At 43.4% G+C, this 18,288-nt stretch overlaps 1 protein-coding gene across 5 annotated transcripts in view; it reads left to right on the top strand.

The window, feature by feature from the left end:
• The window catches only part of LOC105920987 (contactin-associated protein-like 2), a 208,744-nt gene that overhangs the window by 62,401 nt on the left and 128,055 nt on the right, over window positions 1-18,288 (top strand). For all 5 annotated transcript variants that reach the window (XM_036134290.1, XM_036134289.1, XM_036134287.1 and 2 more), the window contains one exon: window positions 9,139-9,295. In XM_036134290.1, coding sequence (XP_035990183.1) covers window positions 9,139-9,295 — 157 coding nt within the window. The remainder of the gene's footprint in view (window positions 1-9,138; window positions 9,296-18,288) is intronic.

Here is an 18,288-nt window from a genome sequence, read left to right on the forward strand (position 1 = left end):
CACAATCAATGCCATATGTCAGCACAAGGTCTAAAGTATGGAGCCAAGAGTGCGTCGGTTTATGCACATTTTGAGCAAAACCAATTGAATCTAGGATAGTTTTAAAGGCTACACTAAGGTTATCACATTCAGTGTCAACATGGATGTTAAAATCACCCACTATAATAACCTTATCAGTATTTAACACCAAATCAGATAAGAAATCTGACAACTCATCCAAAAACTGAGTGTAAGGGCCTGGTGGACGATACAAAACAACAAACAGAAGAGGTTTTATTGCTTTGCAGTTTGGATGAGGGAAACTGAGGGTTAAATGTTCAAAAGAACTGTAATTATTAGTTGGCCTGGGACTAATTAATAAATCAGACTGAAAGATAGTTGCCACTCCTCCTCCTCTTCCCACAGATCTGGGAATGTGGAAATTTGAATAACTGGAGGGGGTTGACTCATTTATACTAACGTAGTCCTCTTGTAGCCAGGTTTCTGTGAGACAAAACAAATCAATCTGATTATCAGAAATCAATTCAGTTAACTAACAAAGTCTTCGGAGGGAGAGACCTTATATTTAATAGACCACATTTAATTCTTTTATTTTTTGGCTCAAAGTGATCCGTATGGATTTGTATTAGATTTTTATGATTTGTTCCTTTTAGATCAGTTTTTGATCTGTTAAGTTTTGGCCGTGGGAAAGACACCGTCTCAATAGGATAATGGGTGGGTAACAGTACAGAAGCTGCAGAGAGGTGTGTTAAACTACGGCTCTGCTTCCTGGTCTGGACCCTGGGTTGTCAGCATTTAGGAGAACTAATAAATCCGGCCAGATTCCTAGAAAGAAACCCTCAGTTTCCCTCATCCAAGCTGCAAAGCTATGAAACCTCTTTTGTTTGTTGTGTTGTATCACCAACCAAGCCCTTACTCCCAGTTTTTAGATCAGTTCTCAGACTTTTTATCTGATTTGGTGTTAAACACTGACAAGGTTATGGTGGGGGATTTTAAAATTCATGTTGATACTGAATGTGATAACCTTAATGTAGCCTTTAAAACTATACAAGATTCAATTGGTTTTGCATGAAATGCGCATAAACCGACGCACGCTTGCCTTTATACCTTGGTCGTTGTGCTGACATATGCCATTGATTGCAAATAATCAACAGTATTTCCTCACAACCCTGTCCTGTCTGACCATTTTTTAATAACAATATTAATAAGTTCAATTTAACTGAGTTCTCCACCCCCAAAAGAAGGTTTCATTATAGTAGATCTTTATCAGATAATGCTGTATCAAACTTTAAGGAGTCTGTCCCCCTTTGAATTTCCTCAGTATAACGGAAAAGCCCAGCAGATGGCAGCAATGTTGTTTCTTCCCATTCACAAATTGATGCCTTTGTTGACGGTGTCACTTCCTCGTTGTGTTTTGCGTTAGACAATGTAGCCCCCATCTCTGGTGTTGAGGTTGCAGAGGTTGTTAAAAAGCTCCTCGGTGGCAAGGCCCCAGGGGTGGATGAGATTCGCCCTGAGTACCTTAAGGCTCTGGATGTTGTGGGTCTGTGTTGGTTAACGCGGCTAAGCAGCATTGTGTGGACACAGGGAGCAGTTCCCCTGGATTGGCAGACTGGGGTGTTGGTCCCCCTATTTAAAAAGGGGGACCGGAGGGTGTGTTCCAACTACAGAGGAATCACACTCTTAAGCCTCCCTGGGGAGGTCTATTCCGGGGTTCTGGAAAGGAGGGTCCGTCGGATAGTCGAATCTTGGAATCTTGGAATCAGGAAGAGCAGTGTGGTTTTCGTCCTGGCCGTGGAAGACTGGATCAGCTCTACACCCTCAGCAGGATCCTGGAGGGTGCATGGGAGTTTGCCCAACCAGTCTACATGTGCTTTGTGGATCTGGAGAAGGCATTCGACCGTGTCCCTCGAGGGATCCTGTGGGGGGTACTCCGGGAGTATGGAGTACCGGGCCCTTTAATAAGGGCTGTCAGGTCTCTGTATGACCGGTGTCAGAGTCTGGTCCTCATTGCCTGCAGTAAGTCGGACTCGTTTCCTGTGAAAGTTGAACTCCGCCAAAGTTGCCCTTTGTCACAGATTCTGTTCATAACTTTTATGGACAGAATTTCTAGGCGTAGCCAAGGTGTTGAGGGGATCCGTTTTGGTGGCCTTAGGATTGCGTCTCTGCTATTTGCGGATGACTTTGTCCTATTGGCTTCATCGGGGAGTGATCTACAGCTCTCACTAGAGTGGTTCGCAGTCGAGTGCGAATCGGCCGGGATGAGAATCAGTGCCTCCAAATCTGAGGCCATGGTCTTGAACCGGAAAGTAGTAGAGTGCCTCCTCTGGGTTGGGAGGATGTGCTACCCCTAGTGGAGGAGTTTAAGTATCTTGGGGTCTTGTTCATGAATGAGGGAAAGATGGAGCGGGAGATGAACAGGCGGATTGGTGCGGCGTCTGCTGTGAAGCGGGCGCTGTACCGGTCCATTGTGGTGAAGAGAGAGCTGAGCCAAAAGGCGAAGCTCTCGATTTACGTTCCTACCCTCATCTATGGTCATGAGCTTTGGGTCATGACCGAAAGAACGAGATCCCGGATACAAGCGCCCGAAATGAGTTTTCTTTGTAGTGTGTCTGGGCTCTTCCTTAGAGATAGAGTGAGGAGCTTAGTTATCTGAGGGGGGCTCAGAGTAGAGCCGCTGCTCCTCCACGTCAAGAGGAGCCAGTTGAGGTGGCTCGGGCATCTGGTTAGGATGCCTTCTGGACGCCTCCCTGGTGAGGTGTTCTGGGCATGTCCCACCGGGAGGAGACCCAGAGGGAGACCCAGGATATGTTGGAGGGATTATGTCTTTCGGCTAGCCTGGGAACGCCTTGGGATACCCCTGGAGGAGCTGGCCCAAGTGGCTGGAGGAGAGGGACGTCTGGGCCTCCCTACTGAAGCTGCTACCCCCGCGACCTGACCCTGGATAAGCGGAAGACACTGGATGGATGGATGAATGGATGAAATGTAGCCCCCTTGAAAAAGAAGGTAATTATTCACAGGAAGCTGGCTCCCTGGTTTAATTGAGAGTGGTTGTCATGAACTAGAGAGACAGAGGGACCCAGTATTCCAGTCAGACAAGTAGGAGGTATGACCCAGAGGGTTTAATAAAGCGATCTTGACAATACAGAGGCAGGCAGGCTCATTGGTTAGAATGGCAGTCCAAAAACGGTAGACAAAATAGCAGTCCGAAACAGGCAGGAATACAGTCAGGGATCAGGCAAGCTCAGATAATCCAATGGCAGAACCAGGTCGGCAAAATGGGTAAGCAATCAGACAGGGCAGGAAAAACAGGTTCAGGCTGGATCAGAAGTCAAAAAGGAGGCAATTGGGTTACATCAACAGAACAGACAACAAGGAACGCTGGACTAAACTCACCAAGGACTCGTTAAGACAATGATGTGGCCGAGTGCAGGAGACAGAGGCAGGTATAAGTAGAGGAGTGAGCAGGTGAACAGAGTGAAACTAATTACCAGAATAGTTGGAGCTGATCAGGAGGGAAACAGTGGCTGGAAGTAAGCTGAAGCTGATTGGATGGTAACTGGTGAAGGGGAGTGACAGGCAAGCAGATAGGATGTTTACTGGGATGTGAACTGAATGACTGGCAGGTGAAAAACAGATAAACTAAAACAGTTTCAGGACAAATCAAGACAAACCGAAACTAAAACAGAAACTAAACCTATGACAGAACCGGTTAAATGAAGAGAATCACTAAACCAAAACAGAAACTTAAACTAGACTAATCCAGAACCAAAATAACCATAAAGACCAAACCCAAGCTAGAAAACCAAACTAAGACTAAACAGAACACAAGCAAATAATAAAAACCAGAGGTAATACTAAGACAGGAGAGAGAACTAATTAATCAAATAACAAACATTAACCATACTTAAACCCCAATCATGACAGTGGTGTTCTTTCAAGCACAACATTAGGAATTTAGAGAGATGATGGCGTTCTACAAATCCAGAGGAATCCTACTTAATCTGGAAAAACACTCTACTGTTGTATTAAAAGACCCTTTGCAAAGTTAGAGCAGCATATTTTTCATCATTAATAAAGGAGAAACAAAAAACTAATCCTAGGTTTCTCTTTAGTACCAAACTTGCTAAACTTATCCAGAATCATAATTCTGTTGATCCATCATAATCTTTCAGCAGTTATGACTTTATGGATTCTTCATAAATAAAATAGATTCCATTAAAAATAAAATAATTGGCCTCCTCCCAAACATGATTACCCCTAAGCTCTCAGCAGTAATGACTTTATGGATTCTTCATAAATAAAATTGATTCTATTAAAAATAAAATAATTGGCCTTGTCCCAAACATGATTACCCCATCCTCAGTAAGTGAGGCAGCGTTGGAGGAATCTTTAAAACCTGATCAGCGGTTGAACTGTTAAGACGCAGTAGAGCTTTCTGAGTTATCTACAGTATTAGCTTCATCTAAACCAGATGTCATGGATTAGCGGACCGGGGTCCGGATCCGGACCCACCTGCTGGCTAATCCGGACCCAACCTGATTTAAAACATTTATATATTACTGCATGTCCAACGACAGTGTCTAACTCAGGGGAATAAGTTCTCCGTCGCTGCGACGGATTTCTGTCATTTGGAAATTGAGCGCAAAAAGTCCCGTCTAGACTTTTTATTCAAGGTTTTAATCTGAAGCTGCTATAAACCAATTAAACCTGGCAGAGCCGGGATATTAGCCAATCAGAAAGAGAGTAGGGCAGGTCTTTGCAAAGCGAACATTGCCAGTCTGAGGTTTATCGGTGTTCAATCATTTTAACTTTTGGGAGAGCGTTTTAAACTGGCCACAGATGGTATGAATGAGAGTAGCGGTGGTCAAAGGTTTTCTTTGGATTAATGCAAACCAGCAGGTCAGAAAGCTTAGTGGATAGAACAGCTGACAACGACTTCCCTCGGTAAGTGTTTCTGTCGCTGCTCCTGCAGTCAATCAATGAGTTATTTCCACCTGTGGCCATGTCGCCTGTCAGCGTTGAAACGCGGCGACCAACCAGGGATCTCCCAGTGATTCGCTATTATGTTTTATTTAAAACACAAAGAAGAGTAACGCGCTAGCTCAGGCTAATTTAGCATGACCCTTGAAGTAGAAGAGTCGGAAAGTGAAATGATGTCCCGCATTTGACTGGGTTCGATTCGGAAAAAGTAAAAGAAGAAAAAAAAAACCTGCGCTGTTCTGAAACAAAGAAGGCAGAGCGGCATCTGCTGTCGGTATGCAGCAGTGTTCACCTGAGGAGCAGCTGCGCTCCAGGACACTAAATAAAATGACAAGGATTTTGATGCTTACAGAATTGTTAAGAAAACTACATCAAAAAGATAAAACAAATAAACTGCAGCTACAACATGGACTGGAGAACGGGTTCTAACTGGGTGAGGCCAGAGAAAGGAAATTCTCAGAGAGTTTTTTTATGAAGTTAAAGTGGACCGGTGTCAGAGTCTGGTTCGCATTGCCGGCAGTAAGTCGGACTCGTTTCCGGTGAGAGTTGGACTCCGCCAAGGCTGCCCTTTGTCACCGATTCTGTTCATAACTTTTATGGACAGAATTTCTAGGCGCAGCCAAGGTGTTGAGGGGATCCGTTTTGGTGGCCTTAGGATTGCGTCTCTGCTATTCGCGGATGACGTGGTCCTATTGGCTTCATCAGGGCGTGATCTACAGCTCTCACTGGAGCGGTTCGCAGCCGAGTGCGAAGCGGCCGGGATGAAAATCAGTGCCTCCAAATCCGAGACCATGGTCTTGAACCGGAAAAGGGTAGAGTGCCTTCTCCGGGTTGGGGAGGATGTGCTGCCCCTAGTGGAGGAGTTCAAGTATCTTGGGGTCTTGTTCACGAATGAGGGGAGGATGGAGCGGGAGATCGACAGGCGGATTGGTGCAGCGTCTGCTGTGAAGCGGGCGCTGTACCGATCCGTTGTGGTGAAGAGAGAGCTGAGCCAAAAGGCAAAGCTCTCGATTTACCGGTCGATCTACGTTCCTACCCTCATCTATGGTCACGAGCTTTGGGTCGTGACCGAAAGAACGAGATCCCGGATACAAGCGGCTGAAATGAGTTTTCTCCGTATTGTGTCTGGGCTCTCCCTTAGAGATAGGGTGAGGAGCTCAGTCATCCGGGGAGGACTCAGAGTAGAGCCGCTGCTCCTCCACGTCGAGAGGAGCCAGTTGAGGTGGCTCGGGCATCTGGTCAGGATGCCTCCTGGACGCCTCCCTGGTGAGGTGTTCCGGGCACGTCCCACCAGGAGGAGGCCCAGGGGAAGACCCAGGACACGCTGGAGGGACTATGTCTCCCGGCTGGCCTGGGAACGCCTTGGGACGTCTTGGCCTCCCTACTGAAGCTGCTACCCCCGCGACCCGACCCCGGATAAGCGAAAGAAGACGGACGGACGGATCACCAAGACCTGCTGCGGTAGGATAACACAGGTGTCGTGCCAAACGACTTATCTCCGCCAGAATTTGAATCCCCTGCGTCGGGAGATTGCTTGAAATCAATAAAACTTTTAACCTCCAGCGTTGCGAAGTCTAAATATTTTTAAACATCACATTCTAATAAAATTAAATAGATTTTTTAAACTGTTAATACATTGTTCTATTTTTTAAAGCAACATATTTCGTTTTCTTAATATGGTTAATATCTATATTTGGTTCTTGGTTGAATTAAAATCTTATTATATCTGATAATTTTATCTGCACCTTTATTCAGTGTTCATTTGATCACACGTGAAATCCGCTTATATGATCAATTCATGCGGGTCTAGCTACGAAAAAACAAAAACAAAAAAGACGAACTAGTAGACAGCTGTGATGGACTCAGGAGGGTAGAGTTTTGGTTTAAGCAGACAGACATGCGACAATCTAATAACATTAAGATAAGAGCCGTTTACTTTCCCAGAACATGTTATATTGAGTGATCAATCAAGTTTTAACCGACATAGCAATCCCTTATGATAGCACTAACAAGTGTTACATTTTCAGTTTTAACCCACTAACTCCAAAAAAAGTAAAAAACAAAGCAACTGGACGTGTTTTCCGTAGTTGAAGATGTTTCGCTTCCTCTCCAGGAAGCTTTCTCAATTCAAAAAGTCTGGAGTAATGTGCAGTACCAAGCTTTATACTACTGCCAACAAAGGCCTTTTAATGGCTTAGATAACATGCAAATTCAACTGAAACAGGTCCACCCCCTTAGTAATGGGCAGTCGCTAAAGTCTTTAAGCCAGCAGATTGGACCGAAACTGGTTCACTTCTCTGTAACGAGGAGTCATTAGGGTTGTTATTGGCCTGGCTTAAAGAAACAAAGTTTTGATCACCCGTATAGGTGTGAGAATTGAGGTAATTACTGACCAGAATTATTCCTATAGCTGGATTGTAAGTTTTTGAGAGTTGGAACCTAAGGCCTCCTCCTCTGTTTAAGGTTGGAGGAGGAGGCCTTAGGTTCCAACTCTCAAAAACTTACTATTCTCCAATTTGAATTGTTTATTGTTATTTAAATTTTCAACTTTTTGTTCTCTTGTAGTAGGTACACCTAGTCTGGCGTTCTGTTAGCTGTGACATCATCCAGGAGAAACAGATCATCCGCTATTACCATATAACATAGAAAGGATTTCTGGATCAATGTGTGATTCAGTGCTTTTTGCGTCTCTGCTCTGTCTTCTCTAACCCCAGTCGGTTGAGGCAGATGATGGTTCACACTGAACTTGGTTCTGCTGGAGGTTTTCCTCCCTGTTTATGGGAGTTTTCCTCTCCACTGTCACTTCATGCATGCTCAGCATGAGGGATTGCTGCAAAGCCATCGACAATGCAGAAGACTGTCCACTGAAATGCCAACAGTTTTCTGTTTCACACGAAAAAGTCGGAGATCCTGGACCCATCCAAAGTTGCCATGAGCCCTTAAAGACTTAGGATTTCTGAATCCTTCCCCACTATAAAAACTAACTCCTTTGACAAGATAGAAAACAAGCTCAGCTTCTGACAGTGACTGCAGGTCATGTAAATCCTTTGTCCATATATTATGTTCATATGGATCAATCCCACCGATCCTAGATATTTTTTCAAGATAGCAAACCTTCAGATCAGAGTCTAGCTTGTCTCAGTACAGTCCATCACCTTTCTCTTTAGTACCGTCCATTTTTTAAGCACTTTGTGTCTCTATCTCTCACAGCACGGTAACCTGATCAACAATGTAAAAATGCTGTAGAAAATGTCAAACACATACCACAATGCATTGCAAAGTCACGTGCCCCTTCAAGCCCCATAGCTTCTTGAAATTCTAAATGAGATTTGTCAGGTTTTCAGGACCCGGATCAAAGCAAAGACAAGTGTTCGGGAGGCGCAATATTAATAGAGGAAGATTTATTAAGTAAAAGAAACAGGTTTACAGGAACGCAGTCATAGCAGGATAAACATCAAGACAGGGTATTGTGACGGGTAGCATGACGGAAGATGGAAGACCTGACAAAGTGTCTGACAGAGTGTGCTGAACTTAAAAGGGGAAGAGGCAGAGGGAAACAATGGGTAGATAATTATGCACAGGTGAGCTTAGCAATACAATAGGCTGAAGGAAAGGAGAAGTATTGAGCTGGCATGTGTAGGGAATAATCAGAACCTAGCAGGGGACAAGATCTTGGCCAGGTATGGCAAGTATCTAACTAAACTAAAAAGGAACAGCTATAACAAAACTACAGAAATAATAAAGAACATAGCTAAACAGACATGAACTCATCAAACCAATACCTGGAAATAATACAATAAACCTAAATGCTGAACAGTAACTAAACAGTTGACATCACAAAGATCTAGGATGAACATAAAATATTATAAGAGTAGTAAAATGTATAGACTGCAGGATCCCCTGGGAGCTACCGTAAGTAAGCACACCCCTGGGGATCCTGACAAGATCAGTGTGGAATCCTCATCAAAGCGTTTGTTGGTGCAAAAAGGCACTATCTAACAGAGCAGTATATCCTTATGCTTCTTTGTGATATGCTCTATATTCCCTGAATGTGATTTTAATCTTGTAACCATGGAGATAGCCAAACTTCACCCCAAACTTTTAGTCCAATAACTTAAAAGGTAACTCCATAATCTTTGTTGGTTTGACTTCTAGATGGCTCTCCATTTACCTGGTGGGTGGGAAGAGACAACAAAAGACATTTCTACTGGGGCGGCTCAGGACCTGGGATACAGAAGTGTGCCTGCGGTATTGAAAACAACTGTACTTCTTCCAAACATTACTGTAACTGTGATGCTGACCTACGAACCTGGTAAGTACAGCAACAGAACAACATCATGTATGTGTTGCATTTGTTGCTCATTTGGTATTACTTCTGTCCTGTCTTGTTCGATTTTCTCGATGGAGTCTATCCCAGCATTTCAAAGTCCCTCAATCAAATATTTAGTTGTTTTTTTTTACCACTTTCAAATGTCTGATTAAACAGAACCCTACTTTATTTATATCTTCTAATGTCTCACATTAGAAGTAGTGTTCTGGTCTGATATACCAGATCACATAAGACAATAGACACCCAGGCTGGGCACACTCCACACCCTTCCTGGCCACCCCCCACCAGCAGAATGCACTTCCTGAAGGGGAAAGCATCTGCTATGAGATGTTAAGTACCAAACAAGGCCCACCAGCGCATCAGAGGCCCTAGGTAGGGCCAGAAACCTGAGCATATACGGACCCAAACCTCCAGCGACATACTCTCCAGGGCCCAAGGCCCCACCAGGACACCTGCCCAAGGAAAACACACCCCAGGAACCCCAAGCCTCAGACTCACCCAGGAGCAGCACAGCTACTAGGGCAGTAACCCACATCTACTGGCACAGACCACCCAAAGAGCATTGCAAGCAGTCCCCAGAGGCCATCCTGGAGATCCCCAAAGCACCACCCCAGCGGGTCCTGCAGATCCCCGTGCCAGACCCATCAGTTGCCCCACCCTGGGGACTCACCAGACCCCTAAGACCCAAACACCTCTTTATATCAGCCACAATGCCCCACATGACAAATCCAATGGACCACCACCGCCACTAGGAGATGGAGCCGATTAAAGGAGCCCAGAGAGATTGATCTGAACTGGATGCAGATGCTGTCTCAAGACAAAAGAATCCAACATAAGATGTCTATACTGATTAATACAGAGAATCCTTTTGCTTTTCCAATTTATGAGTATAGTTTTCTTGGTGATATATAAAGTAGTGAAAGCTATGCAAACCAATTTTACCCCCCAAAGTGCTATCACCCAAGTAACCCATTAAGCAAACTGAGGGGGAAGGTGAAATGTTACATGTCAGACACAGATCCCCTGGTGCAGATGGATTTAATTCAGAATGGTACAAAAATATGCATGATCAGAATTAGAATCAGAATCAAGTTTATTGCCAAGTAGATTTGCATTTACAAGGAATTTTAATTGTTGTTGATGGTGCAGACAAAATGGATATATATACAGAAAGATATATACATGGTAGACTGTACGTTAATGTAACGCAGAATGTCTGGAGATGCTACGTTGGTGTAGCTTGTAGGTCCTGAACGGGGGAGGGAGAGAGGCAGTGTCAATTGTCAAGGGTGGCTCTGGGCCTTGTTGATAAGGCTGGTGGCAAATGGTAAGAAACTGTTTATGCAGTGTAAGGTTTTGGTCCTGATGGACCACAGCCTCCAGCCAGAGGGAAGTGACTGAAATAGTCTGTGACTGGGGTGCGAGGGATCAGCCACAAGGAGAGTCCTGGAGGCGTACAGGTCCTGGAGAGATGGAAGATTGCAGCCAATCACCTTTACTGCAGACCGGATGACACGCTGCAGTCTGCTCTGGTCCTTAGCGGTGGCACCAGCGTACCAGATGGTGATGGAGGAGGTTAGGATGGACTCAATGAGGAAGGAGTAGAACTGCACCATCATTGTCCTTGGCAGGTTGAATTTCTTCAGCTGCCTTCTTCAGGAAGTCCATCCTCTGCTGGGCTTTCTTGGTGAGGGAGTTGATGTTCAGCTCCCACTTTAGATCCTGGGAGATGATAGTTCCCAGGAAGCGGAAAGACTCCACCGTGTCAATGGTGGAGTCACAGAGGTTGATGGGGGTAGCTGGGGCTGAGTTCTTCCTGAAGTCCACAACCATCTCCAATGTTTTTACAGCGTTGAGCTCCAGGTTGTTCTCCCTGCACCAGGTCACCAGATGGTCAGCCTCCCACCTGTGGGCGGACTCATCACCATCAGAGATAAGTCCGATTAGAGTGGTGTCGTCCGTGAACTTCAGAAGCTTGACAGACGGCAATGACTGGAGGTGCAGCTGTTGGTGTACAGGGAGAAGAGCAGAGGAGAAAGAACACAGCCCTGGGGGGAACCAGTGCTGATGAGCTGTGAGTCAGAGTCATGTTTTCCCAGCTTCACGTGCTGCTTTCTGTCAGACAGGAAGTCTGTAATCCACCTGCAGGTGGAGTTGGGCACATTCAGCTGGGAGAACTTCTCCTGAAGCAGAGCTGGGATGATTGTGTTGAAGGCAGAACTGACATCTACAAACAGGATCCTGGCATAGGTAACTGTGGAATCCAGGTACTGGAGGATGTAGTGAAGTGCCAAGTTGACAGCGTCGTCTGCAGACCTGTTGGCTCTGTAGGCAAACTGTAAGGGGTCCAGGAGCGGGTCAGTGATTTCGTTCAGGTGTGAAAGCACAAGGCACTCAAAGGACTTCATAACCACAAAAGCACTAATAAAAGCTTTTAAATTGCTAATGGCGAAATAAAATAATTCTCCATTCTTGGAATGAGGCAATCATTATTATAATCCCAAAGGAAAACAACTAAATATTAGAATGCACTGATTACCGGCCAATAGACTACAAATTGTTGATTCTATTTAGTCTGACAACCTGGAAACAATACTCCCAGATCATATTAAAAAAATACCACAGGCTTTATTATACAGAGGCAAACACTAGACAATATTTGAAAGACCTTACACATTATGAAGTACACTAAACAATATCATCTGGAGACTTTGTTCTTGAGCCTGGATGTTGAAAAAGCATCTGATTTAGTATGCTGGGTCTTTGTAAATAAACAAAATTTGGCTTTCATCCCACCATAGTTGGCACTTTTGCTGCACTGCGCAGCAAACCAATGGCAAGGTTTAAAGTAAATGGAAATTTGACAAATGTTTTTACCTTACAGAGAGGAACACATGGATATGGTGCTTCCCCACTGTTGTTCACCCTGTTTCTAGAGCCTCTGGCTCAATGGATTAGACAAAGATACAATATTAAAGGGGTTAACATGACATCAGGGGAACATAAATTGGCCCTGGTCGTGGATGATGTGCTGATGTACTTAACACAGCCCAACCAGACTATCACCAGATTAATAGGACTGGAGGAGTATGGATCACTTTTCAGATATAAAACTGCTTCTAGTGCACTCTTAGCTTGGTAGAATATTTTCTCCTTTTCCAGGATGTTCTTGTAGTCAGTCAGGATTTCAAATGAGTGTTTCCAGTATTGTATCTTATGGGATCCCCACTAAAGATCCCCCCTGCAGCTTCAGGAACTGGAATGTGGCTTGCGCTTCACAAGATCACTTAGAGGTGTGGCAATAACTTGTGATAAAACTTGTTCAAGCAGAGATGGGAAACTTACAAGTGTATCTGTAGTGATCTTTGTTACATCTACTTTGTTCCCTTCTTTAACACTTGTCTGGTCAAACACCTGCAGTTTCGCTTGTGCTGCTTTAAGATCTTTAACCTTTTCCAGGTGTTGAATCTTTCTTTTCTTTTCTTTACTTCTAGAGCTCTCTTCAGATCTGCATACTCTTCCTCTTGCTGAGCCTTTAACTTATCTTTATCTGCTTCCCGTTGCATCCTCAGCCTGATTTCCTCTGCTTCTCTCTCTGAACACATTTTCTGAACAGTGCTTCTCATTCTACAACTTTTTCTCTGACTTCTGGTTCAAGTATAGAAATTTCTTGCTGTTCCCTTTCTTGCTATTGTAATACTATAAGAACAGCTTGACTTGCAGCTGCTTGTGCTTCCTGATGTTTAACAGAGGATCTGCTTGAATGCTAAGACATTTTCCTACTTGTGTTAATGAAGATCAACTTGCTATTTGTTATCTGAAAGAACACACCTGCATCTGGCCAATCTCGTTCCTCTTCTTCTTTTCCATCCAATCGACCAGTCACTTTGTTTACAATGAAGTTTGAGATCACCACACATAGATCTTTTGTGTATAATTGAGAGGTTGCTTGGATTATTTTGCATGTGTTCTCCACTTTTCATATTAATCCTCTCTTCATGTATTTCTCTTATTTTCTCTGTGAGTGTTTTAAGTCTTTGACTTCTCCTTAATTGTATTTGCTTTTGCTGTTCATTATGGGCAGTAGCTTGTTCTTCAGACTGCAACTGAGGGTGTGGACTAACTTCAGTCTCAACTGATAAGTCACCTGGCACAGTCAGAATAGTGGTTTGTAACTTACCTTGTCACTAACGTGAATTACATCCAATGTAAACTAAAAGTTATCTTCAAACTCCAGATAAGGTACTTGAAAATATAAATGTCTTGTAAAAGGTTGTAATAAAATGTAGAATATAAGCTATAATATACATTATTAGCTTAATAAAGAATAACTAAGATCTGTTGTCAACTTAAATTTTCCCAAAATATTTTCCAAATGTGACTGAATCACATTTCGAACTATTCATCAGTGTACAGCATTAATTTGACTGTTATCAAAGTCTAAACATGAATATTGGTACCTAAATTTACAGTATGTACCTTTAAACTTAAAACTTGGGATTAGCTGGAAAACAGAAACCAGGTACCTTCTTTTATCTACAGTTCAATTAATCAACCTTTTTACTTGGACCCTTTACTTAGACAAACTCTTAATTTCTGAGTGTCCAAGCTACTCATGGCCTTGTCTTAAATGTTGCTCCGCAACCACGTGCCTTTGGTCCCATGTGCTTCTGGCTTAAGTGTCCCTTCACAGCTCCACACTGTGCATGTGCTGATCAGGCTCTGATGAGGCTGCTGCTCCTTCAGTCATGCCACCCCACATGTGCTCTCCACCCACACAGATCAGTCTGAGTTTTCACTGTAATTTCTCCAGTTACTGACAGACCCAGGTAGCTTTCTTAACTGATGAATTTATTGAATCTATGTTGGTATAGATTCAAACACACCATGGAATCTAAAAACACAGGCAATACAACAATTAGCTTGATTAAAAATAATAATAATAATAATACATTTTATTTCAAGCACCTTTAAAAACACTCAAAGACACTATACAGGTAAAAACAATAAGTGGAAAAAGCAACATCGTCATAATTAAAAGAAACCCAAACTGCATATAGAAAAGTAACAGAAAATCATAATGAAAAGGCAATCTTGAACATGTGGGTTTTGAGTTTTGATTTGAACAAGGGTAAAGACTCAGCATTGCAGATGTCAGGGGGGGAGTGAATTCCAGAGTTAGGGCGCAGACCAAAAAAAAGCTCTGCTCCCCATGGTGCTAAAACGGGCGGAAGGAACAACGAGATGAGTGGTAGAAGAGGATCTAACAATGCGAGAAGCAATAGAAATTATAATTAAATGAGATAGATATGGAGGGGAGAGATTGTGAATAACTTTAAAAGTAAGTAGGAGGATTTTGAACTTTAATTCTGAACTTGACAGGTAGCCAGTGGAGCTGCTGCAGGACTGGGGTGATGTGATGAAAAGAGGGGGTTCTAGAAATGATGCGAGCTGCTGAGTTTTGCACTGCCTGAAGCTTGTGAAGGGATTTTTGAGGAAGACCAAAAAGAAGAGAATTACAGTAATCGATGCAGGAAGTGACCAGACTATGAACGAGAGTGCAGGTGGAACCAGGGGAGAGAGAGGGGCGAAGGTGGTTGATATTGCGTAAGTGAAAGTAAGCAGAGCGGGTAAGGTTGTTAATGTAAGAGAAGAAGGACAACGTACTATCAAGGATGACACCCAGGCTCTTGACCTGAGGTGAGGAGGAGATTACAGAGTTGTCAAATGAAACAGAGAAACTGTCAGCTTTAGATAATGTAGATTTGATTCCCATTAGGAGGATTTCGGTCTTGTTATTATTCAGTTTAAGAAAGTTGGAGGTGAACCAAGATTTTATTTCAGAACAGCAGGAGATTAATAAATTAAGTGGAGTGAAGAATTTGGTTTACAGGAAAGATAGAGCTGGGTGTCAATCCTGGGAGGAGAGATTGAAGGCAGGATTTGACCAGGGCTGACGGAATGGGATCAACTTCACAACTCTACGTATGCTCAACTCAGTTGAGCATACGTAGGTGGGGGGTGGGGGGGGTGGGGGGGGGGGAGAAGCTGGGGATTTAAAAATGTTGTTGAACACCAAAAACAGAGTCTGAGAATTACCTTCATGTGAGCAAATCAGGTTGGAATAGTATGTGGATTTAGTTTTAGAGATTAATTCTTTGTATTGTGTTATATGAGTTATATACATTTCACTATGAATTGTTAAACTGGTTTTCTTTTTAAGTCTTTCAAGTTGACGGCACTTAGCTTTCATGGTCCGGAGTTCAGGGGTAAACCAGGGGGCAGAGTGGGAAAAGGTAACGGTCCGGGATTTTGTTGGAGCAAGGAGGTTCAAAATGTCATTTAAGCAGTTATTGTATTGAGATGTCAGTTCATCCGGTGAGGAAGAAGGATCCAGGATTAAAGTTCTTAGGATGTGTGAAGAGAGAGTGTCCAAGTTAATGTTCTTAATGTTCCGGAATGAAAGGAGCCATGGGGTCTTTGCTGTGAAGAACGAGGGGAAATGTTAAATGAGAGGAGGAAATTTTTAGATATGTGAAGGTCCTCAGCTTAACAGTTAGAGGGGGTGAGACCAGAGCAACAAATTAAGTTGATACTAATGACCTTTAGAGTGTGTGGGAAAATTTGAAAACTGATCAAAACCAAACTTGTCCAGACAAGATAAGAAATCTCTGGGAAGGAAGAAGGTTAAAATTTTCCATGTGAATATTAAAATCCCCCACCAATATTACATTGGGTGAGAGAGAGAAGAGGAGGGTGAGGAGATCAGTTAGTTCATTTAAAAAGTCACCATGTGGCTTGGGGGGACGACAGACAGCCGCAACAATGGTGGGTGTAGGGCCAGAGAGTTTACAGGACAGGCATTCAAAGGCACAGTGATGGGCAGCATTTCCATGTCTTGTTGTAGAGTACCGCGCAACCACTTCCTCGTGCGTCACACGGGGCTGGCAAAGGTAAACAAAGGGGAGCCATTTAGCTGTGAATAGTTATTAGGCTGTTGCCAAGTTTCCGTTAGAATCAGAAAGTCCAGTTCACGGTCAACAAGGATATCTTGGAGGAGATGACCCTTGTTAGTAAGTGAACGGATATTGAGGAGACCAAAGTTGAGGGTGATATTTTGGGGTTTGACTGGAGGCTTAGCCGACCTAGCTAGGCTGGCTAGCATGCTGTGGTCCACTGTCCGATGGGGTTTCCATTGAGAGCGGCGAGTTGTGGACCAGTAGGATTTAACAGATTTGGAGTCGCTGGGATGGAAGAGTCGGCAAGATCCACGGTGTGTGTATTTCCGGCGGGGTAGGAGAGCAATATCAGGGTTGAAGTGTAAAGATGCCGGCGGAGGCTCAGTAAGAAGTAAGCGGATGCGGGGGAACTCTGTTATTACGGTGCAGGTGAAAATCTGTGGAGTCCACATCATTAGCAGCAGCAACTGGACTGGAGGGTCGAGGGGCTGGATAGAGAGGCAGGTAAGCTTACAGTTTTGCACGGAGAAACTTGATGAAGCAGGAGGAACGCTGCATAATAATAACAAAGTTTCAGGGTAGCTCCCAGCGTTGGGTTGTGGAGGATTGTTCATTTAGTCCGTGAAATTATTCACAAAAGTTGGATCAACAGAGTAGACTACAGCTGTCAGGGAGTAGCAGCACCATAAATCGTGCCAGCGTCCACTCAACCGGAAGCCTGACTGGCAAGGATGTACCAATAAGGACAATCAGCAAATAAAAACTACCTCTACAACATCAAACCATACAAAATAACTCATTGGCTGAGTAGCAGGTAAGGAATTAGGAAAATACTAATTTTCTTCTTGGTTTTGCATCTTTTCTTAAACATTTGTGTCCATACCCTTTTCTTTCTGCTTTTTCCTCCCTCAGATCCCTTCCTCTTGACTTATCTCTGTCCAGCACAAGCCTATTCTGAAACCACAGTGCCCTCTAGTGCTTCACAAAGCTAACCTACAAATACACATAAAACATGTAGAAATGGAGGTGTGGCAGTTACAGTAATATCACATCACACTTATATTCACAAACATATTTGTCTGGAATAACAAGTATTGAATGGCTATTTCCAGAGCGCATGTTGAGCGCCGTCTCAGGCTCTGTAGTAGCAGATAAACATGAAGATACCTACACCACTCAGGTTGATAACTGAAAATAAACACAACTTTCAAGCAAGAAACTATACTTACATTGTAAGAACGCACAAGCACATGCATACAAGACCAACCAAGGATTAGCAGATTATGGCAGGTGCTGCACTGTAGGTAGCACTCTTACTTCTCTGAGACACACCGAAAACAGAAAGTGTAACTACAAAACAAACAGGTGCATCATGAGTAATGTAGTGCTAAATCAACACACTGACTTTTAACACATAGTTGGCTCCTCACAATCACTTTTGAGCATTTTTCTTATGGATAAACCTTACATATACAATTGCACTCTCACAAACACCTACAGGTGCTTGGATTCAGGTGCTTACAGACTCACTTTTATACAGGAAACCCCTATTATTAATTTAGCTGCCACTTTATACACCTCGTATTAAATACTGTGTATTTCTCAGTGATGTTATCTAGGCGTTGGTTGTTTGTACTTGTGATACTTTATCCGTTTGTTTTGCTTTTCTTTTTATATCTCTCTTTACAGGTGTAGAAACTGACTCTGAGGATATTATCTTGTTCTCTCCTTTTCCGCTTTTCTATTTTTTCACCTTTTCTCCCTTTTTAGAATTTTGCCTCATCTTTTTTTGCCCTTTTTGTGTCCGTTGAACATGAAATAGTCCCTGAATAAAATCTAATGAAAAAAATGGAGCACTATATCGAAAGCTGCAGTGCTCCAGTTATGAAAGTAAAATCTTTTGCGCTCTCTTTGGCATTAAGACAGCAATTCTTAATGCCATGCTGCCAGATGGGACACAGTCTTAGGAGTTTTGAATTTCACCCTTCTTAATAATAGAGGAAGCAAAGCTATAGT

This window comes from Fundulus heteroclitus, unplaced genomic scaffold (genome assembly GCF_011125445.2).
Source record: "Fundulus heteroclitus isolate FHET01 unplaced genomic scaffold, MU-UCD_Fhet_4.1 scaffold_79, whole genome shotgun sequence".
Classification (NCBI taxonomy): Eukaryota; Metazoa; Chordata; class Actinopteri; order Cyprinodontiformes; family Fundulidae; genus Fundulus; species Fundulus heteroclitus.